The sequence below is a fragment of the Alosa pseudoharengus genome, unplaced genomic scaffold (genome assembly GCF_046254945.1).
Source record: "Alosa pseudoharengus isolate Yale_2024_CS ecotype anadromous, Long Island Sound unplaced genomic scaffold, YU_APseudo_1.1 YU_APseudo_1.1_scf_10, whole genome shotgun sequence".
Taxonomy (NCBI): domain Eukaryota; kingdom Metazoa; phylum Chordata; class Actinopteri; order Clupeiformes; family Clupeidae; genus Alosa; species Alosa pseudoharengus.
In genome coordinates, this window is record NW_027468565.1 from 1554110 (window position 1) to 1572365 (window position 18256).

An 18256-nucleotide genomic window follows, 5' to 3' on the forward strand; every position below is an offset into this window, starting at 1 on the left:
GACGCCCAATGGCTTTGGACCCCTGCCTGCAACGATGCTGTCATACAGCTGAAGGCCCAGCTCATCAAACCACCAGTACTCGCCCACTTCGACAGATCCAGCCAATCATTTCTCACCTGTGATGCCTCCAACTACGCAGTGGGGGCTGTGCTGTCTCAGCTCCACAACGGCACAGAGCGACCTATTACATTTGCCTCCAGAGCCCTCAATTCAGCAGAACAGAAGTATTCCGTCGGGGAGAGAGAGGCCCTGGCCTGTGTCTGGGCTTGTGAGCGGTGGCATATGTATGTGTATGGCCGTTCATTCACATTACGGACGGATCACCAAGCACTTACAGCCTTGCTCGCGATGTCTGGTTCTGGGCACAGGCCTCTGCGCATCCACCGATGGTACGAGAGACTTCACCAGTACAATTTCATGCTACAGTTCACACCGGGGCGAGAGAATGTGGTGGCTACTACATACTCGCCGCAACCGACCGGTAGCGCGACTATGTGACGTCAAAATGACATAGATCTCTCTGGCGCGCCAGGATTTAGGCCGGGTAGCACACGGTAGCGCACCACTCTATTGAGCACGACAAACCGGAAACCGTAAGATGGACTAGTTTGAGGGCAAGCTAGAGTTGCAGTGTTTTGTTACAGTTGTGAATTTTTAATAGTTTGCTGGATAAGTTAACAAAGTTACCAGCGAGAGTTGCAACACATGGAATTAAGAGGAAAGAATAGAAACAATTTCTTTTCAAACAAAGGATATCTACTAAGGCCTGAACAAAATCTCTTTCCACTTCAGGAAATTACACAAACTCAGCCAGCTGCTAGCTAGCTAGCCAGCTAACTAAACTGTTTAAATTATTAAAATTTCCCTCGGGATGACTAAAGTATCTATCTATATATCTCTCTATCTACCTGTGCACACACCTTGGAAACTAGATGATAATGATGATGGTAGTTGTGAATAGCAGCAACCAAAGTCTGAAGTACCATCACAGAGGCTAGCTACTAGTGTTTCTTACTGCAGCTTCTTCTACTGTGTAACGTAGTTAGCATTAGTCTTTTCACAACAGCGACACCTCTGTTTAGGAGAATATTGCAACTAGTGTCGCAACCACCACACGCGAGTATAAATGGTTACAACGCTCCTGTGACGTCACATTGTCGCGCTACCGGTCGGGAGTGGCGAGTCTGTTGGACGCTTTACTTTCATGCTCCACACCACCTTCAGCTGTGGACCTGAATCCAGACAACAGCGACCTGGACCTCATCCAGCTCCTCCACTCCCCTCTGGAGGCAACAGTGTCACTTCACGAGCTCCAACAGGCCTCTGAACAGGACCCAGTGCTCTCACAGCTCCGCACTTTCATCCACTCTGGGTGGCCTCCAGCCTACCAGAGAGTCCATTATGGTGCCATTCTGCAGCTTTAAAGACTTTTTTGCTGGAACGACCACTGCGTTGCAAGGGGCCATCGTACAGTCGTACCCTCCGCCTTACGGGCATGTGTCCTGTCCATGGCTCACGAAGGCCACCTCGGCATTGTCAAGGTGAAGCAGCGCTGCCGAGAAGTGGTCTGGTGGCCAGGCATAGATGGTGATGTTGAGGCTATGGTGAGAGACTGCACAGCCTGCTTGGTGAGTGGAAAGACTGGTCCCCCACCAGCTCCTCCCCTTCAGCCACTGCTATGGCCAGCTGGGCCTTGGGAGCACATGGACATTTGCGGTGAGCTCCGTGGCATCCCACATCACCAACGGTTCCTCATCGTAACCTGTACTCCAAGTGGCCGGAGGCAGTCTCTACCGGGTCGGTCACCACACAGGCGGTCATTGACTTTCTGTAGGTGCTTTTCGCTCGTTGGGGCATGCCCAAGACAATCACCACAGACAATGGGCCGCAATTCATCTCTGCGGAGTTCACAACTTTTCTGGGTGAGCGGGGAATCAGACACTTACGAACAGCTTTCTATAACCCTCAGGCGAATGGGGGTGTGGAACACATGAATCAGACGCTGAAGAAGTTCCTTGAATTTCCCCTTGGGGATCAATAAAGTATCTATCTATCTATCTATCTAGAACGCTATTAGAGCTCACTTAGCAGAGGGATTTCAGTTCTCAGCAGCACTTCTGTGGACCCTGCTGCACTGCCAAGCGACTCAACATACCACAACCAGCTCACCAGCACTCCTGATGTTAGGGCGTGCTACCACTGCCCCTGGATCGCCTGCGTGTTCCTGCTCACCTGACATCACAGGGGGCCCAGCGGGAAACAGCTGGCCAGCTACGCGACCGGGTCTCAGCACGACAGCAGGCAACTAAACAACGCTTTGACCGGTCCCACAGGGTCAAACACCCAGATTTCACCATTCTGGACTGGGTCAGGGTCCGAAGGCCCACACTGGGCCATAAGCTCCTGTCATTTTGGTCAGCGCCTCACTAGGTGACTGAGCACCTGGGCCCTGCCACCTTTCGCATTTCAGACGGAACCCGGTGGCATGCACGCCGTCTCCGCAAAGTGGCCCCACCTACCGCAACAGACCTGGAGGTCAGCTGAGATCCTGATCCGGACTCTGGAGGCCGCAGCACGACTGGTCCATGCCCGCACCAAACCGGGCTACCTAAACTCATTCCCACTTTTTTCGCAGACGCATCCAAAACAATAAATTATGTCAAAGTCATACTCTAATGTGAATTTAATGGTTTCCATCTTTGAGTTTAGGTATTTATGGAATTCTTTTAAATCATCCACACTGCCACTGCAAATACGTTTTTTTTTTATGTTATCCACCCTGTCTGTTGGATTCTGATTAAATGTGGAAATCTGTTGCCAAAAAAGTTCCCTACTCACCTTGTTTATCTGTTTATACCCAGCATTGGCTTGATGTCTTAGAAAAGCACCCTACAGAAATCAAGAGATTGATCTCGGAGGCAGCGCGAAAGATGACTGTGCTTCGAGTGAATGAAAAGTCTCTAAGTAGGTACTGCACCACTTTGCTGGAATTGGAACAGCACCTTAGGAAGGAGAACAACAAGCTTAAAGATGATTTTGTTAAAATGGAAATTTCTGTAACTGAGAGGATATCTTACTTACAAAGATATAAGGTAAGTTTATTTTCCAAAGCATGTTAATAATTTGATTGTCAGTTAATGTTTAAGTACATTTTATTTGCTGCTTGTACTAGATTGGATGGTTCTTACTTGTAATTTATATTTGAAGGACATGGCTGTTTTCAAAATGACTACATTACAGAAGACTCTGGATAAAAGTGTCCCTTCCTCAGAACTTGAGAAAGCCAATAAACAGTACATCAACCTAACTGTTAAATATAGAGACCTGCTGCAAAAAGACAACCATCTAATTCAGAGGACCACTGTGCTGGAACATTTAGAGGTAAAAAAGCACATTGTTTCATATTTATGATTACTTTAGACTGCACCTTTTAAAATATGTATAAAACATATCTTTATATATCCTCTGGTCTTTCCTCAGCAAGAGAATGTGTCTCTTCGTGAACACATCAGCTCCCTCAGCAAAGAACTGCAAATCAACAAGGAGAGAGTTCATATCCTAGAACAAGAATGGGATCACAGAAACTCTCAAGGTAGAAGTTGAAAGTTCAAATGATAGTAGGTGGTGCATAATTCACAGGCAGGCTATTGACTCATTTGAAGCTTTTGCTGATTACTCTCAAAGCCCTACATGGTCTGGCACCAGATTATATATCAGAGATTGTATCATATATTAAACACCTATACTCTTAAAATGTGTGTTTCCCGAATCCCCATGTCTATTTTATTGGTCGCCCTGGTTACTTATAGGAGTTTGTTGTTGTATTGTAATTAATTGTGCTATGATATTCTATAGTCATACACATTATTCCTAGTCAAAAAGGTGCAATATTAATACAGTTATTAAAATGACTATAATATGAACATATCCATCTATATTATGAACATATCCATAGTGCTGTGGTGTCTGTCATTTTACTCAACAGATACCAGCAGCGTTGAAAAGGCTGAGACAAACAGCCAAATAGTGTCTGTTTCTAAAATGATTGCCACTTTGGAGATGAAGGAGCTGAATGAGAGGCAGAGGGCTGAGCACGCCCAGAGAATGTATGAGCACCTTCGTAATTCTTTAAGACAAGTGGAACAACGTAATTTTGACCTTGAGAAGAAATTCCTGGAGGTAAATTTGTCTTTCAGGTTCAGGGTATTTGTGCATTTTTTTTTTCTCATGTCAAATGTTATAGAAAAAATCAATAGCAAGACACTATTGATTCTCGCGTCTAGTGAATCATGCGTCTTTTATTTATATTTCCCCCAGTGAAGCTTCAATGACCCAAATAACCACCAGGTTAGGAATGCCAGGGTTAGGAACGCCGGCTTTTGCCACTTTGAGTCTATGCGCGCCTGTATGCTACAGTATGGACCATATGGGGCATGCCATGACTAAATGAATCTTGTGTCGCGGAAATCCATTTCGAGATATAGCGATTTGAATGCAGCGAGGGTCGAAAATGACAAAATTATGCATTTTCTAATTTCACCACTAACACATTCCTTTATCTCTTACCTATCACTCATAGACGTATCTTACTGTAAAACGACCTAGAAATTTGATTTTGAAGGCCAAATGTGTAGGCTGTGCATGAAAAGTTTGGATAAAAAGTTGACGTTTAAGCATTAGGCTATTTTTGTCCTTGTCGTCTTCAGAAGTTGATCGAACATTATAGGCTAGCCTACCTCACAAATTATACGAATGCCTCACAAGTTTTACCGCCTGCGTGAAGGGAGCATTTAGAAGCTGCGCTGTGTAGTTGGAACTTTAACGCTGATTTTCTCAAAACTTGTTTTTTTGCTGAGATGAGGATAGCCTTCACATTTTGGCCAATATCTCTGGGTTAGCTAAACGGAATTGAACACATGACCTCTTGTTTTAAACCCTAAGGTCTGTGGATTATGAATATCTAATAAATCAATTTTTTTATTGTGTCAAACTACACTCATTTCGTCATGGCCCCATATACCCAACATTTTTTCAGTTGTTTCCACAATATTACCACCTGATGAGCTTTCATTTCGATGGCTGATAAACCTACAGTATGTCTCCTGTGACAGTCCCAACATTTAGCACTATAATCAAACAATCCAAAAGTGAGTTGAATCCCAAAGCAAACTGAAAATCTTCTGCTTTTAATACCTAGCCTACCGATACGCTGCTCAGAACGACACGCAGTCTCACGATAAAACTTGTTATTGTTTATGAAGGTGTTTTTGTTATTTTATGAAGAGCCATCTGGCTGTTTTGTTTATGGCTGTTTTGCTTTCATTAATGGTTTAGCTCATGAGGTCACATGGTCAGTGGCTACCCCACTTTTTGGGAAAAAATAAACAATAAAATGTCTCATTTAACAACGCACCACAAAACATCTTCGTGTGGGGCTTTCTATAGGTTTCAGAGATACGGGCTGTATCGTGAGACAAACAGCAAGAACAAAATAGGTTGATCTATTTCACTTAACTCGCTTTCTATACTCCCTGCGCGCAGATACTTACATCGGGCAGATACCTAACATTTCATTCGTTGCCTACATCTTTTTTGGTCTTATTTGAAACAATTCTTGTAGGTATCCATTACTCTGCTGCAGTGGGCAGTGCTTCGACTTGGCCAGCTTACCTCGCGGTCTGCGCGCGGGATCACGCGACTTTAATTCGTATTTTTCCAGTGACGCTGCAACGATGCTGCAACAACCGGCAGAGGTCTCAAGTGAGCAGGGTGTCTCGTAAAAAGAAATGGAGCTGGAAAACCCTACACAGACTTCACTACAGACTTTAGCAGACTGGTTTAGAAATAATTTAATAGCCAGAAATATGCCTGCCCTGCCCTAATAAAGAAATATTTGGTTAACGGCGAGTGAATCCCGTTTGTAGCCGTAGAAGAAACGCAGGACAAATTAAACATTCTGGTTTTCTCCGAGTGCAACGATGATAGACAGACATCATTTGGACAAAATATAGAGCATATTAACCTCCTTTGCTCAGCCAAATGCCTTCCTGTTACGTCCTGTTATCACAGAGTTACAGGCGATAAACGATTTTTGATGGTCACTTCAAGTTTACTTCATTAGCGTTTATTTTTTTGATTATTAAAGATTATTATTCAGAAGAGCATTTAGTGCTCTCCCCAATCCCAGACGTTCACATTGCATGTTTGTTTGTAATAGATACAACCGCGAGATGTGCCAGCTTACAGTCCCGGCTAAATTTACATTAATTTAAAATCAAACATCGCAGTTTATGTTAAATTCAGCATCTCTCATAATGTGATTGGATATGTTGCTGTCAATTCCCTACTCCATATACTAACCACCAATGAGAGCGTCTCTCGTATGAAAATTCCTGACACTTCCCACCTGAAGAATTAACGCAAGGCTTTGTCGGGTCTTCAGCCCCGAATGTTTAAAATGTATATAGCCCTGAATATCATTTTAAAAGTAGTCTGACAAAGCTTATCGTTTTGTGACACAGCTAAACACTGGTACCTCATAGAACGTCTATAACATAGCCTAGGTGGTCGCAACTCACAAAAGTAAAGCAGATAGAAAGAACTCACGCAAATCTAGCCTACAACACGCAGACAGCTTCATGCGCAGGGGAGAGAGCGTGCGCGCTCACAGGTGCTTTATGATTGTTGGCTTCTGATGGTATCTTGCTAATTCACTGAACTGCATTAGGTGACACAAATGGTATTGCCTTTATCTTATAACTCCTTGTCTGAGCGACTACCAAGTCTATGAAGTGGAATCAGGATGGAGTCACGCCTGTGTTGCTTTTGCGGGATCGAATCCAGTTTAATGCTAGTTTTCAAAACATATATTTTTTTACATGTCTTTTGTCCGAGTGGCTGTAATGTAGCCGAGCGCTCATGGCGCAAACCGCCTAAAACAACTTGTTTGTGAATGTCTGACAACTGCTGCAGCGCATGCACGCGCAAGGAAACCAGTAGGTGGAGAAACCAGAAGGCACACAACACCGGAACGATTTTAAGGCTATTTTGCATAGGCTATTCAATGGTGCTATTTCACACGCATTATAGCGATCCCCACTCACCGGGGTTAGGTGGAAGGTGTTAATAGACGATTGGCGTAGCCTACAGTGGACTAGGGCTGTCTGTTGCGTTTTGTGTCCACTCTGGTGTCTACGGGGCTCCCGTAACACAGTAGAGATCGCTACTCCTGTAGGTGTGGGTGCGCTCATCTTCGGACTCTGAGGATTTCACAGGGTAAAAGAGGAGGTGTGCGTTTTGTGACTACTCTGGTGTCCAAAGGGATTCCCTTTAACACAGTTGAGATCGCTACTCCTGTTGGTGTTCGTCTTCGGACTGTGATAATATCACAGGGTAAAAGAGGAAGTATCTTTCAGTGTGTGTGTCTGGTGTGAGGGCCCCTTTTCAACGGGTTTAGGCTGTACAAGAGGATTGACTTGATGGAGAGGCTCTCCCTATCTGAATCAAAATCCCTAATTTGGGGTTTAGGGGCTAAGGAAAATAGACCACTTCAGAGTCTCTCTCTATCTCTTAGTCGCTATTCCCTGTTCCCTTCGACTTGTACTTCAAAATGTGGTTAACTTCACTAAAAGAGGAAGAAATTCAGAGCTGTATTTGCAAGAGTTGTTTGTCATCAAAATCTGAGAGAGGTCAGAAACTCACTACGGACGTTCGTCTGGCCGTCCAGATTTCAGAAAAAATCAACTACCCTATTATTTGGGGATTCTTGTCAAAATTAAATTAAAGCTCCTTTTTAAATGACAGTTCTTGTAACATATAAGAACTTCAGTTCGCTACTCCTGTGTATGTCAGTGCAGTATGTTTTTTGCCCATATACAGTGTCTTAGAAAGTAGCCCTCAAACGGACGCCTTACTTACCTGGAGCGAAGTCAAATCTTTGGAGCAGGAGGCCCTATTGCAAGGCATCCGGGGTTCTCAGCAACACAGGAGAGGCAGAAAAATATGAAAAAAACGCTAGACGGTCTTTTTACAAACTCCTAATCAAAGGTTAGGATTTTGACTTTTATTAAATACAAACAAAAAATACAAGGAATGAAAACTGTCTAAGTCTAAAGGCTAAATGCTCGGTCCAAAAAAATGAAAAGGAAAAAGAAGAAAAAAGAACCAAAGAACAAGGGGCTGTTCTCTTTTTATACCCCTCTTAGTCAGGCAGGACATGTCCAAGTTTGGTATTATGTCTTACCATGAAATATTGGTTCTGCTTCTTTTTTTTGTTTTTTGTTTTTTTTGTTTAGTTGCCAGTCAGCTTTTTGTTTTGCTGACAAAGTTTCTTACAGCTGGTACATTATGTTTTTACATTTTGTTCAAAGCACATCTCATTTAGCATAAAACACTTTAATTCTAACACAATCTTTTTATATCTAAGCAAACACATTTTATGTTTCAAGTAAATATTCCTTAAGTCTGAGTAAAACAGTTTTATAAGTCAAAACAGTTTTATAAGCAAACTTTCTTTTATGTTTAAGAAAAAAAAAACTCTCTAAATTTAAGCAAAATTATAACAGGTTATTCTAGCAAAAACAATTTATGCTTTTAATTAGGAAAACACACTTTAATTCTAAGCTTCTAAGTTTTTAAACATTATAAGTCTAACTTGTTTCACACTGGTTGTCTTGCAGCATTTGCACATTTTTATTTGTTTTAGAGCAAGCTAGATTTAAGCAGTTATATGACTAAAAATCTTTTAATAGTAAATTATAATTCTTATTATTAAACTATTATCACATCTTCATATTGTAAAGTCACGCTACAGTCAAAATTGCTCAAAAATGACGTTTGAATATCCCCTCTAAAATAAACACATGTATTTGAATATATTGGAATATCTAGACTATATTATTTGCGCATTATGTCAGTGACGCGCATCATGTCATCTGTTTTTAACTTTTTGTATGGTTATTGCTTGACGGGGGATCCCAAGCAGCTTTTAGCCATAAGGCATTTCCTAATTCACCCGACACTGATATTCAAAATGTTGAAACTATTTCGGCATAACCTATAAGCAGTTTAATTAAATGTAATGTTAGTTGTAAACAAACGGGCTACTTGGTGAGGCTTGGCCTCACAGATGCTCTCGTGCCTTAAATGGGCCTATTAACTGACCGCCCGATTCACTTTGGATGGGGGGCAGGGGGGCCATCAGACATTCCAAGGGTCTATGCATTGTTAATCCGGCCCTGCCCCCAACGAACGCAACTTTCCACCTCTGAGACAGCTAAAAAGTCTAGAGGACTCCTAACTCACTAAGACCTACTTACTGTAGGCTGCGCAAACCACAGGCCTTTTTTTTGGGCAAGCCTGCATTCTGCATGCTCACGCTTTATATCTCCTTCTTGCAAACCAGGCCTATAGCCCAACCATTTACGTCTTTAAAAAATAACAACTTGCCAGATATGCCTTCATATCTTTGGGCTTCATTCAGCATTTTGTTCTTCCACTGGAAATTACTCTTCTACATTTGCTGCCTGCTGCATCCTTTCTGTTTGTATTGTTTAGAAAATGTTTGACGTCTTGAGTTAATGCATTAAACATTGTTTGCTGGTAACCAGCCACAAATATCCTACAGATTCTTGCGCGCGTACATTCTCTATTCTCTCCAAAATGTGCCCGTTCTATAGGCTGGCCAAGTGCGTAATTCTGCGGCATAAATCAGATGTATTTGTTTATTGTACATAAAAATAAAAATAACCTGTCAAGCAGTCAATTGACTACACTGCAGTCAATAAGTAGGGCAAATTACGAAACCAAAACGTGGGTCATAGTTGTCTAAGCCTCTGCTGTGAGGCCAAACCCATGAACAAAGACGCATTGATATCTGCAATAGAGTTTTTTTTTGGCGAAACAAGCTCACAGCCGAACGAGTCATAACACTGATGGGAGAGGCAACTGGCATGTGATCTCCCCACGGGCCAATGGATGTACAAGTTTTCTCCTGTGCCTACGATATTTAATTCAGTGTTTTGTCAAGTTGCAAAATGCTATTAGTTTTATCGAATTTTTATGATAGTATGAAGTACTTTTTGTATAGGGTACTATCTTAATTGCTTTATACTCAATACTTGACCAATGGCTATTGCATCTGTCTATTGAAAGTGAAAATGTGGCATGTGATCTACTGTGTAGGTACTGTGTAGGGCACCTGCACATACTTCTGTGGCGCATTGCATTTAGGCCGGCAGATGACAGCCGCCGTTGCACAGCAGTTACCAGTCCCCTGTCCAAGAGTTCGAGGTTAAGTCTGGGTTAAGATTTTGACAACAATATTGACATCGTTGTTTACCTAAGTTTATCTTTTGTGCAGATCATATTATCAAAATCAGAATCAGCCTTCTTGGCTTGGTTTGCGTAAACTAACAAGGACACCCCCCCCCCCCCCTCCATGAAAATCAAAGGCTACATATTCTCAGCTGACTCGTCAAAAAGTGCGCACTACCTTATTATTATTTGCAGGTGTGTGACTTTTACTTACGTGCACATGGCTGCAAATTTACTTTTAATTTATGTATTTTCTGCCTTGGGCATTTTAAAATATGGATGTATGGTGGTTAGAAGTGTAAATATCAATTAGAAACTAAATATATTTATAATTATTAATTTGCAAACAAATAACTGGCGTCAGTGACGTCTTTGACATGAAGATCCCTGGAACTATGCTTCTACTAGCATTCTACCACAGGTCGAGAGGTGTAGTTGTAAGTACACAACTTTACGATAGTGCTTGCGAACGTTCGTTGCTACTATGGTTTTGGGAAACACTAGTGTAACGATGCATTGGACTATGTAAGTTCCAAATATGAATGTAATTCTGCGGCATAAAGCAGATGTATTTGTTTATTGTACAGAAAAATAAAAATGACATGTCAAACAGTCAATTGACTACATTGCAGTCAAGAAGTAGGGCAAATTAATTTACGAAACCAAAACGTCGCAGAAGCCTACCCAAGGCTACAGATTAATTCTGAACAGTTATTTCTCTACTGGCTCAATTATCACACCACTGTTTTGTGTTTTGTAAAATTGGCCTACGCTATTGTATTTTAATGCCAGTAATAATGGTGGTACTCGGGGAGCCAATTGTTTTCTGTGGTGGTACTCATTGTGAAAAGTTTGAGAACCACTGATCTAAGAGAGACCACATTTTGTACAGTGCTTAACCTGGTACCAGAGATGCTTACTGTAAAATCTAAGTCTTCTATCTGAAAAACTGGGGGCTCAACAACTCTTTAAATGTGCTATTTTATTTCGCCAAGCCAAATTTTGGAAGAAGTTTAAGTACCTACCATTCTAGGTTATACTTGAGCTACACCCCTGACATTCCATGTCTGGATGCTATAAGTAACAGATATTGACTGTAGTTTTCCAGATATTGCTGTTTAAAAATGGCTTTTCAGAGTATGATGCCAAAAAAATGCCCATAATGACCCTCCTGCCATGGCTCGCATTATGTGTGGCTCAATTAGACGACAATTGTTTTTGAATCAGTAGATGTTCCTCTATCCAGCAACAGTAAAACCATCCACAAAAGCCACTGCGCATGTGAGATAATGCCTCATAAAAATTTAGATAGATGAAAATTCTGCTTTCAGTGGTAATGATATCCCCCTAGTACACCCTCTTAATTTCACTTCATCTTCAACTTTTGGTCTGTAAAACTAGGGAACTAGGGGCTCTATGGAAATATAAAAGTTATGTTCATATCTTTATCAGAATTATCAGGGTAGCCATTGCAATTTCAGTAATTTTCTTGCCTGATTTTCAAGGGTCTCCAAGGGGTGCCCTAGAACTCAGTAAAATAGCTGAAGGGTTTTAATCATATGGCTGTTCATAGTTCCACATACCTATCACACATACAAAGTATGAGCCGATTTGGCCGAACCCATCTTCCGACCTCTGCCTTTTTTTCTCCTGCAGTGATTCTTAAAACTTAGAACCCTAGACTGTTTTAAGGGCATTTTCACTACCTTTAGTTAGAAGCATTTATCCTGGTCATTGTAAGCGCCATACACACAGCAGTCTAGGCTACCCAAATCTGCCACAATTTCATGTATTAATACTTGCATTGATTTAATTTTGATTTTAAATAATAAAAATACAAAAAGCGTATTATAAACATTTTTATATTTTCTTTTTTTTGTGATTGAAAATTTTATTGGTTTTAAACATCAGTACAAGTTACCAGTCACAAATGAAGAGCATGAAAATATTCTTCACACAAATAAACAAACATACATACACAATATATTTATATACCTACAAAGAAACCAGACAAGACCACAACAAAGAAAATTAAAGTAAAAAACAACAACAACAACAGCAAAATACATAGGGAGGAGGCCTGCGCTAGAATGTGTAGAAAAGCTCTTGTATTGTGTGGAGAGGGGGCTGAGCCTGTAGTTCACCCCTGAGGGTCATTTATAAATTGAAGAAAGTTTTGCCATTTGAAGTAGTACCAATCTAACCTATCCAGCAGGGTAAATGATACTTGCTCATATGCAGCGACTGTAGTCAAAGCATTGTACCAATCTGTGATTGATGGGACATGGGCTGACTTCCACTGTTGGACCAGTAGTTTCTTACCAATCATAATAGCTGTCTGGACCCATTCTGCATGGACAGTCGCAATGTCAGCTTTTAGTGTAGATGGGTCTCCTAATAAGTATAATCGAATGCAAAAGGGAACCTCTAGGCCCACGACTTTCTGAATGCACTCATGAATTGATGACCAGAAGTCTTGCACTTTTTGGGCAGTGCCACAACATATGGGTTAGTGTGCCATCATCTGAGCACTTCCAGCACCCTGGGTTAGCAGTGAGCTTAAGCCTGTACAGTTTAGAGGGAGTCCAGTACAATCTATGTACTAGTGCAGTGCCTGTTCAAACATGCCATTCCTGAAGAAAACCCGTAGCCCAATTACATGCCCACAGGTATGCCTGCTTTAAAAATAGGATGATAGGGAAACATTCCAGCTAAGCATTCAATAATGAATACTGAATATTATAATATATTAGCCTATAATTAATGTGGCCTCTAATACATGTGTAGCAGCTAATAAATTTAGGCATGGCTGCATGTGACATTTGTACAGATCAGAATGACACAAGCCTAACAACTGTTTTGAGTTAAGGCTAAATGTGTATTAAGCTTACTGAATAACTTCCTAATACTGAAGACAAACCATTTTGTGGAATGATGCATCATTGTTTGAAATTTGCAACGATGTGACTCAAAAACAGTCTTTAGCATAAGTGACGTCGCTCAGTCTGCCACTTGTTGTTGTCTAGCTATGTGGCATTAGCCTATCGCTCGTTTCAATTTGGGACCTGGCAGTCGGAATTGTCGTTTGTTTAGTCAAAGTCCAAAGTAGCCTGGGCTATTTGAAGTTTATTGCACATATTTTTATTTTGTGTGCTCACTACATACCCGTGTTTGTTGGCGTGTTGTTGCAAAATCCGCGTAATCATTTTATGCAAGCAAACTGCATACAGGGAGTCTTTATTGTTGAGGTCAGACATGATAATCATCTTGCATCTTAACCCACAATCGGTTCCCGTAATCCGTTTTTTAATTTGCGACTGACTATCATCAAAGTGAGACCTGTCAGTACACGATCCATGGGGTGGAGCTCCCCTGAAACTGGTCCCCTTGGAAACAGTGCAGTGCAGCGATAAACGTCCTACGTAAATAAGCATATTTTGAAATATGCATTCAAAAATTTTCAAAATCGAGAGTGACTTTACCAATGCAACTCATTGGTAAAGTGAAACTAACTTCCCCAAGGAGTCAGTCAACGACAAGACAGTTATATGCAGTTACTTTCACTATTGACTGACAATGGGTTACCACCGAAAACATAGGCATATTGCTCAAATGACTGAATAAAACAACATTTATCCTGCAGAGGAGTTGCTTATATCTCGTGACAGTGCGTCTTCAGCTGTGCTCCATACGTGTCTCTCGCCTCTCCCCTAATCACTTTTAACCGTCATTACCTATTTGCAAATGATGGTGAATAACTACTCATTATGAGATGTACAGTATTTCGTAATATCTTTGTTCTAATTATGTTTCCCATTGTAATCGTGCAATTTGTAATGCTTTGCATGGACGTGCGCTGGTGTGCGTTCATGAATGATAGAAGGATGGTGCGTGCACCTGCCAATATGACTGGTGACATGCGCTCTTAAAATAGCATATGAACAACTCGCCATTGACTTCTGACCAGGTTTAGGTGGTGTATGATGGCGATTTTTAGACAACGCGCTAGGCCCCTCCCTAGGTTGTTAATTGCCACACCCCTGGGCGCAATGCTTAAAAAATAAACGTGCAAAATACCGAATTCAACTTTGCGCGAGTGAATAACGAGTATTACGCCATGCGCTGGTGACCCAAAATACAGCCCTATGAATTTGTATGTATCGCCAGTAATTGTTGATTATTTTGCTGTCACTTCGTCTGTTTTATAACCCAGAAGGATGTACTTGGTATCAAATGATAGCTCTGTGTATCCTCATTCATCTGACATGCGTGGCATATCTATCCAATCATGGATCCGCAAGTAATTCAAACGAGAGTAAATGGTGTGCAGCGTTGGTTTTTGTACAAGACGTTATTATTTTTATCACTTTGTCTGTTTTTATAAGCCAGAAGCCTTTCCGGTTGCACTGTACAGTATATCAGCATTAAAGGAACACGCCACCCAATGTCAGTAGTAATATATGTTCTTACCTTAACTTTCACGAGTTGAGTCATACCTCCTCTCGGGCTTTGCCGTAACTAAGCGTAGAAGTAATCAAAAACATCCACGTTTTCCGGACTTAAATACAGTTGCACGAGTAGTTGATAGAAATGCTATGGCCACGCAACATGAAACGTGGCGATTTTCCAAGCGAATAAACAGGAGAACTACAATGTGTGGCGCAATAGCACTTGGGAGTACTTCGACCTAGCGTAGTAGTATTGTTAACACCTAATTGTAGATCCTATCCACCACAGAGTTTAGAATCCATGCTGGATCGACCCTCAGACTCTCCCTCCCCTCTGAGCGAGAGAGAGGCACACACACTAGAGATGCGCTGATGGGCTATTATTTCAACCATAACTGCATAGCAAATCGCCACGTTTCATGTTGCGTGGCCGTAGCATTTCTATCAACTACTCGTGCAACTGTATTTAAGTCCGGAAAACGTGGATGTTTTTGATTACTTCTACGCTTAGTTACGGCAAAGCCCGCTAGCATAGCAACATGCTAACACAGTCCAGCCGCGCACCAGAGCGTTTGAGTGCACGTACCGACACGGGAGAGGTATGACTCAACTCGTGAAAGTTAAGGTAAGAACATATATTACTACTGACATTGGGTGGTGTGTTCCTTTAAGACAGATTTTTAACTTCTATTTTTATTTTCAGAGTCCCGTTGCTTTTTTTTTTTCATAAAATAATTTCACAATGAAGTTAAGTTAGTTACGCTTACCAAAGCATCAGGCAACAGGCTAGATAACTAATTCATTTTCATCTGATGTCAGCATTTCTTCTCCATACATGGTGTGTACTGACAGCTAAAAAGTTCAGTTTTGCTCTCGTCTGACCAGACTACATTCTCCCAGTATTCCATAGGCTTGTCTTTTGAGAATGAAAATAAAATTCTCTACTAAAGTATCACACAAAGAGGGTAGATAAGAACATGAGGTCTACAAATGCTGCGGCAGAGTCATTGGTAAGATTTTGACAGTTATTGGTCTTACTAGTTTTTCACATAGTTCTCTGTTTTTTTGAAGTCACCAAATATTGTTGATACAAAAAAGAAGAAAAATCTGTGATCTGCGATCTGTGCTACCTAGCTCGAGTTGCTGCAGCCAACAGCTATAGCAGCCAGGCAGCTACAGTACTCGGTGACCACAAGAAATAGAGATCTATGTGAAAAATCGGAATTTGTGTTATCTAATTTATGTTGTAGACTTTCTCTCAATATTTTGAAGGGTCAGCACCCGAGTGCCCTCCATTGATGAACCGCCACTGCACAGCAGTAGTGGAAAGTCACTAACATAACTAGATCAGACATTAGGATAAAAATAGTGCATTTTATGTTTAAGAAAGAATGTGTCAAAAATGCTTTTGCATGGCTCTGGGCTATTTGGACATATTTTTTTTTAATAGTTTTGGGAAATTATTATAAAAATATATAAATTCCATGATTAATTGCATTGTAACATTTTTCAAACATATTTTTAACAGTATATTTCAGCCATCTGGCTGGCTAAGATTTTCCTGAAATATTTAAAACAAATATCTTAGTCAGTGGTCAATGTTCCTAAATTATGTGATTAAAAATAAATATATAAATGTTATTGTAGTGCATTTAGACATATCTTTGTCAAGTTACTTGCTAAATTCTCATTAATTAACTTATCCTGCTCTGATTTATGTCTTACCAGGTGTCGAAGCAAAACTTGGATGCCCAGAGAGTAGAGCAGGAGCTGCGTGATGAGCTGGCTAACAGTGTTAGTAATGCTGTGAATGATAGCAACCAGAAGTATATTGCTGATCTTGAGAAGATACACACTGAAATGAAGATGGAGATATCCAAGTGAGGATGTGGTAAAAGTGCTAAATAATGTATCTGAACCATCATAAAACTTTTAGAACTAGTTTGAAATTATCTTTTCATTTTATATAGCTTGCAGGAGGTGGCCAATGTGGCAAAAATGCAGGTTTCTGCACTGGAGGCCAGACAGCAATCTAGAGAAAAGGAAATTGAGGCTCTAAGGAGACAGACCTTAGATTATCAGGTGAGAGTACTACCCCTACCTACAGACTGTGCAGACCAATGCAGTTTGGATACAAGAGTGTTAGCAAAGTTCTGAACCGGTTTTCATGTTGGACAGATTAAGAAAAATTCGAACAAACAGTTCAACCCATGAAACGGAAAATGGAGCATTGTTGACCAAATGATTTCCATATGGTTTTCACTCCTTCTAGGGTTATGGATCTTGCGTTTTCACAAATCTCATGCTAATTCAAGGATTTTCCATAATTGCAATATCTCTTCACATAACCATAACCATGCAAAATATTTCAGCAAAAAATCATAGAATCTCTGCATTATTTGTGATTTCTCGTAAAACTTCAAATAATAGCCGAGTCCCAAATAGACGCCTGTCTCTTCCAAACACCTGGCGTGGCTACAGGTTTGGGTTAAAGGCCGGTCACCAATAGAAGCCTGGTCTGTTTTTTAGTTTCGGGTTGTATTTAATCTTCTAAAACCCGTCAGATCGTCTGTTTAAAGCCCAATTCACACCAAAGATTTGCAACGACACGAAACCGTTGCAGAAAGGAGTTGCAGCAGTGTGAATTAGATGTTGCATGTGTTGCAAGCTGTCGCAAAGCATTCACCATGTCTAGTCACAGTTGCAAGGTTTTAGCATGTTGCATCAAGTTGCTGGTTAATAGAATGTTGCAGCTCATCTCGTCGCGAATCTTTGGTGTGATTTGAGCTTAAGTATGGTGCAGACTGCGCACGCTAACATCATGATTAGATGGCATTAAAAGACTGTGATGGGGAAAAGCTAGAGTTCCAAATTCTAGCCTATAACTTTTTTCAATATGAACTATGCCTGTATGTCCGACTTCGTCATCGTTCAATTCATCCCTTGTCTTTAAAATTTGCGGATAGGCCGATGGTAAGCTTGTTTTTATGCTAAACAAAACAAAAGGGTTCGCGAACGTTATTCTTTATTCTAAATGCGTACCGCCATGGCGATAAAGAGAAAGAAGTAGACTATGATTTGAAATGTAAGCTGACTGTTGTCAAATGGGGAGAAACATAGTCTCGCACCAAGCCAGTACCAACCCTCACTCTCCCCAATGCAGAATGAGGCACCTCCTAAATAGGCAAAAGTATTACCAATCACCCAATCAGGGTTAATTTGACCATAACAACAGCTAGAGAAATTACTTTTAGCTTAAGGCCACAGATAAGGTATTAATCGACATAGAAAATAACATGGCATGAAAACTAAATATTATCATTGTACCCAAAACCAAGTTATATCATATTAACTAGATAGATAGATAGATAGATAGATAGTAGGGATGTCCGATATTGGCTTTTTTGCCGATATCCGATATGCCGATATTGTCCAACTCTCAAATTTCGATTCCGATATCAGCCGATACCGATGTCGATATGTGGGTTATTTTT

At 40.9% G+C, this 18256-nt stretch overlaps 1 protein-coding gene across 1 annotated transcript in view; it reads left to right on the forward strand.

Annotated features, from left to right (window-relative positions):
* The window catches only part of cep290 (centrosomal protein 290), a 204225-nt gene that overhangs the window by 126680 nt on the left and 59289 nt on the right, over nt 1-18256 (forward strand). Inside the window, exons 23-28 of the mRNA XM_076302635.1 lie at nt 2862-3092; nt 3208-3381; nt 3481-3592; nt 3986-4179; nt 16491-16642; nt 16733-16844. Of these exons, the coding sequence (XP_076158750.1) occupies nt 2862-3092; nt 3208-3381; nt 3481-3592; nt 3986-4179; nt 16491-16642; nt 16733-16844 (975 nt within the window). The remainder of the gene's footprint in view (nt 1-2861; nt 3093-3207; nt 3382-3480; nt 3593-3985; nt 4180-16490; nt 16643-16732; nt 16845-18256) is intronic.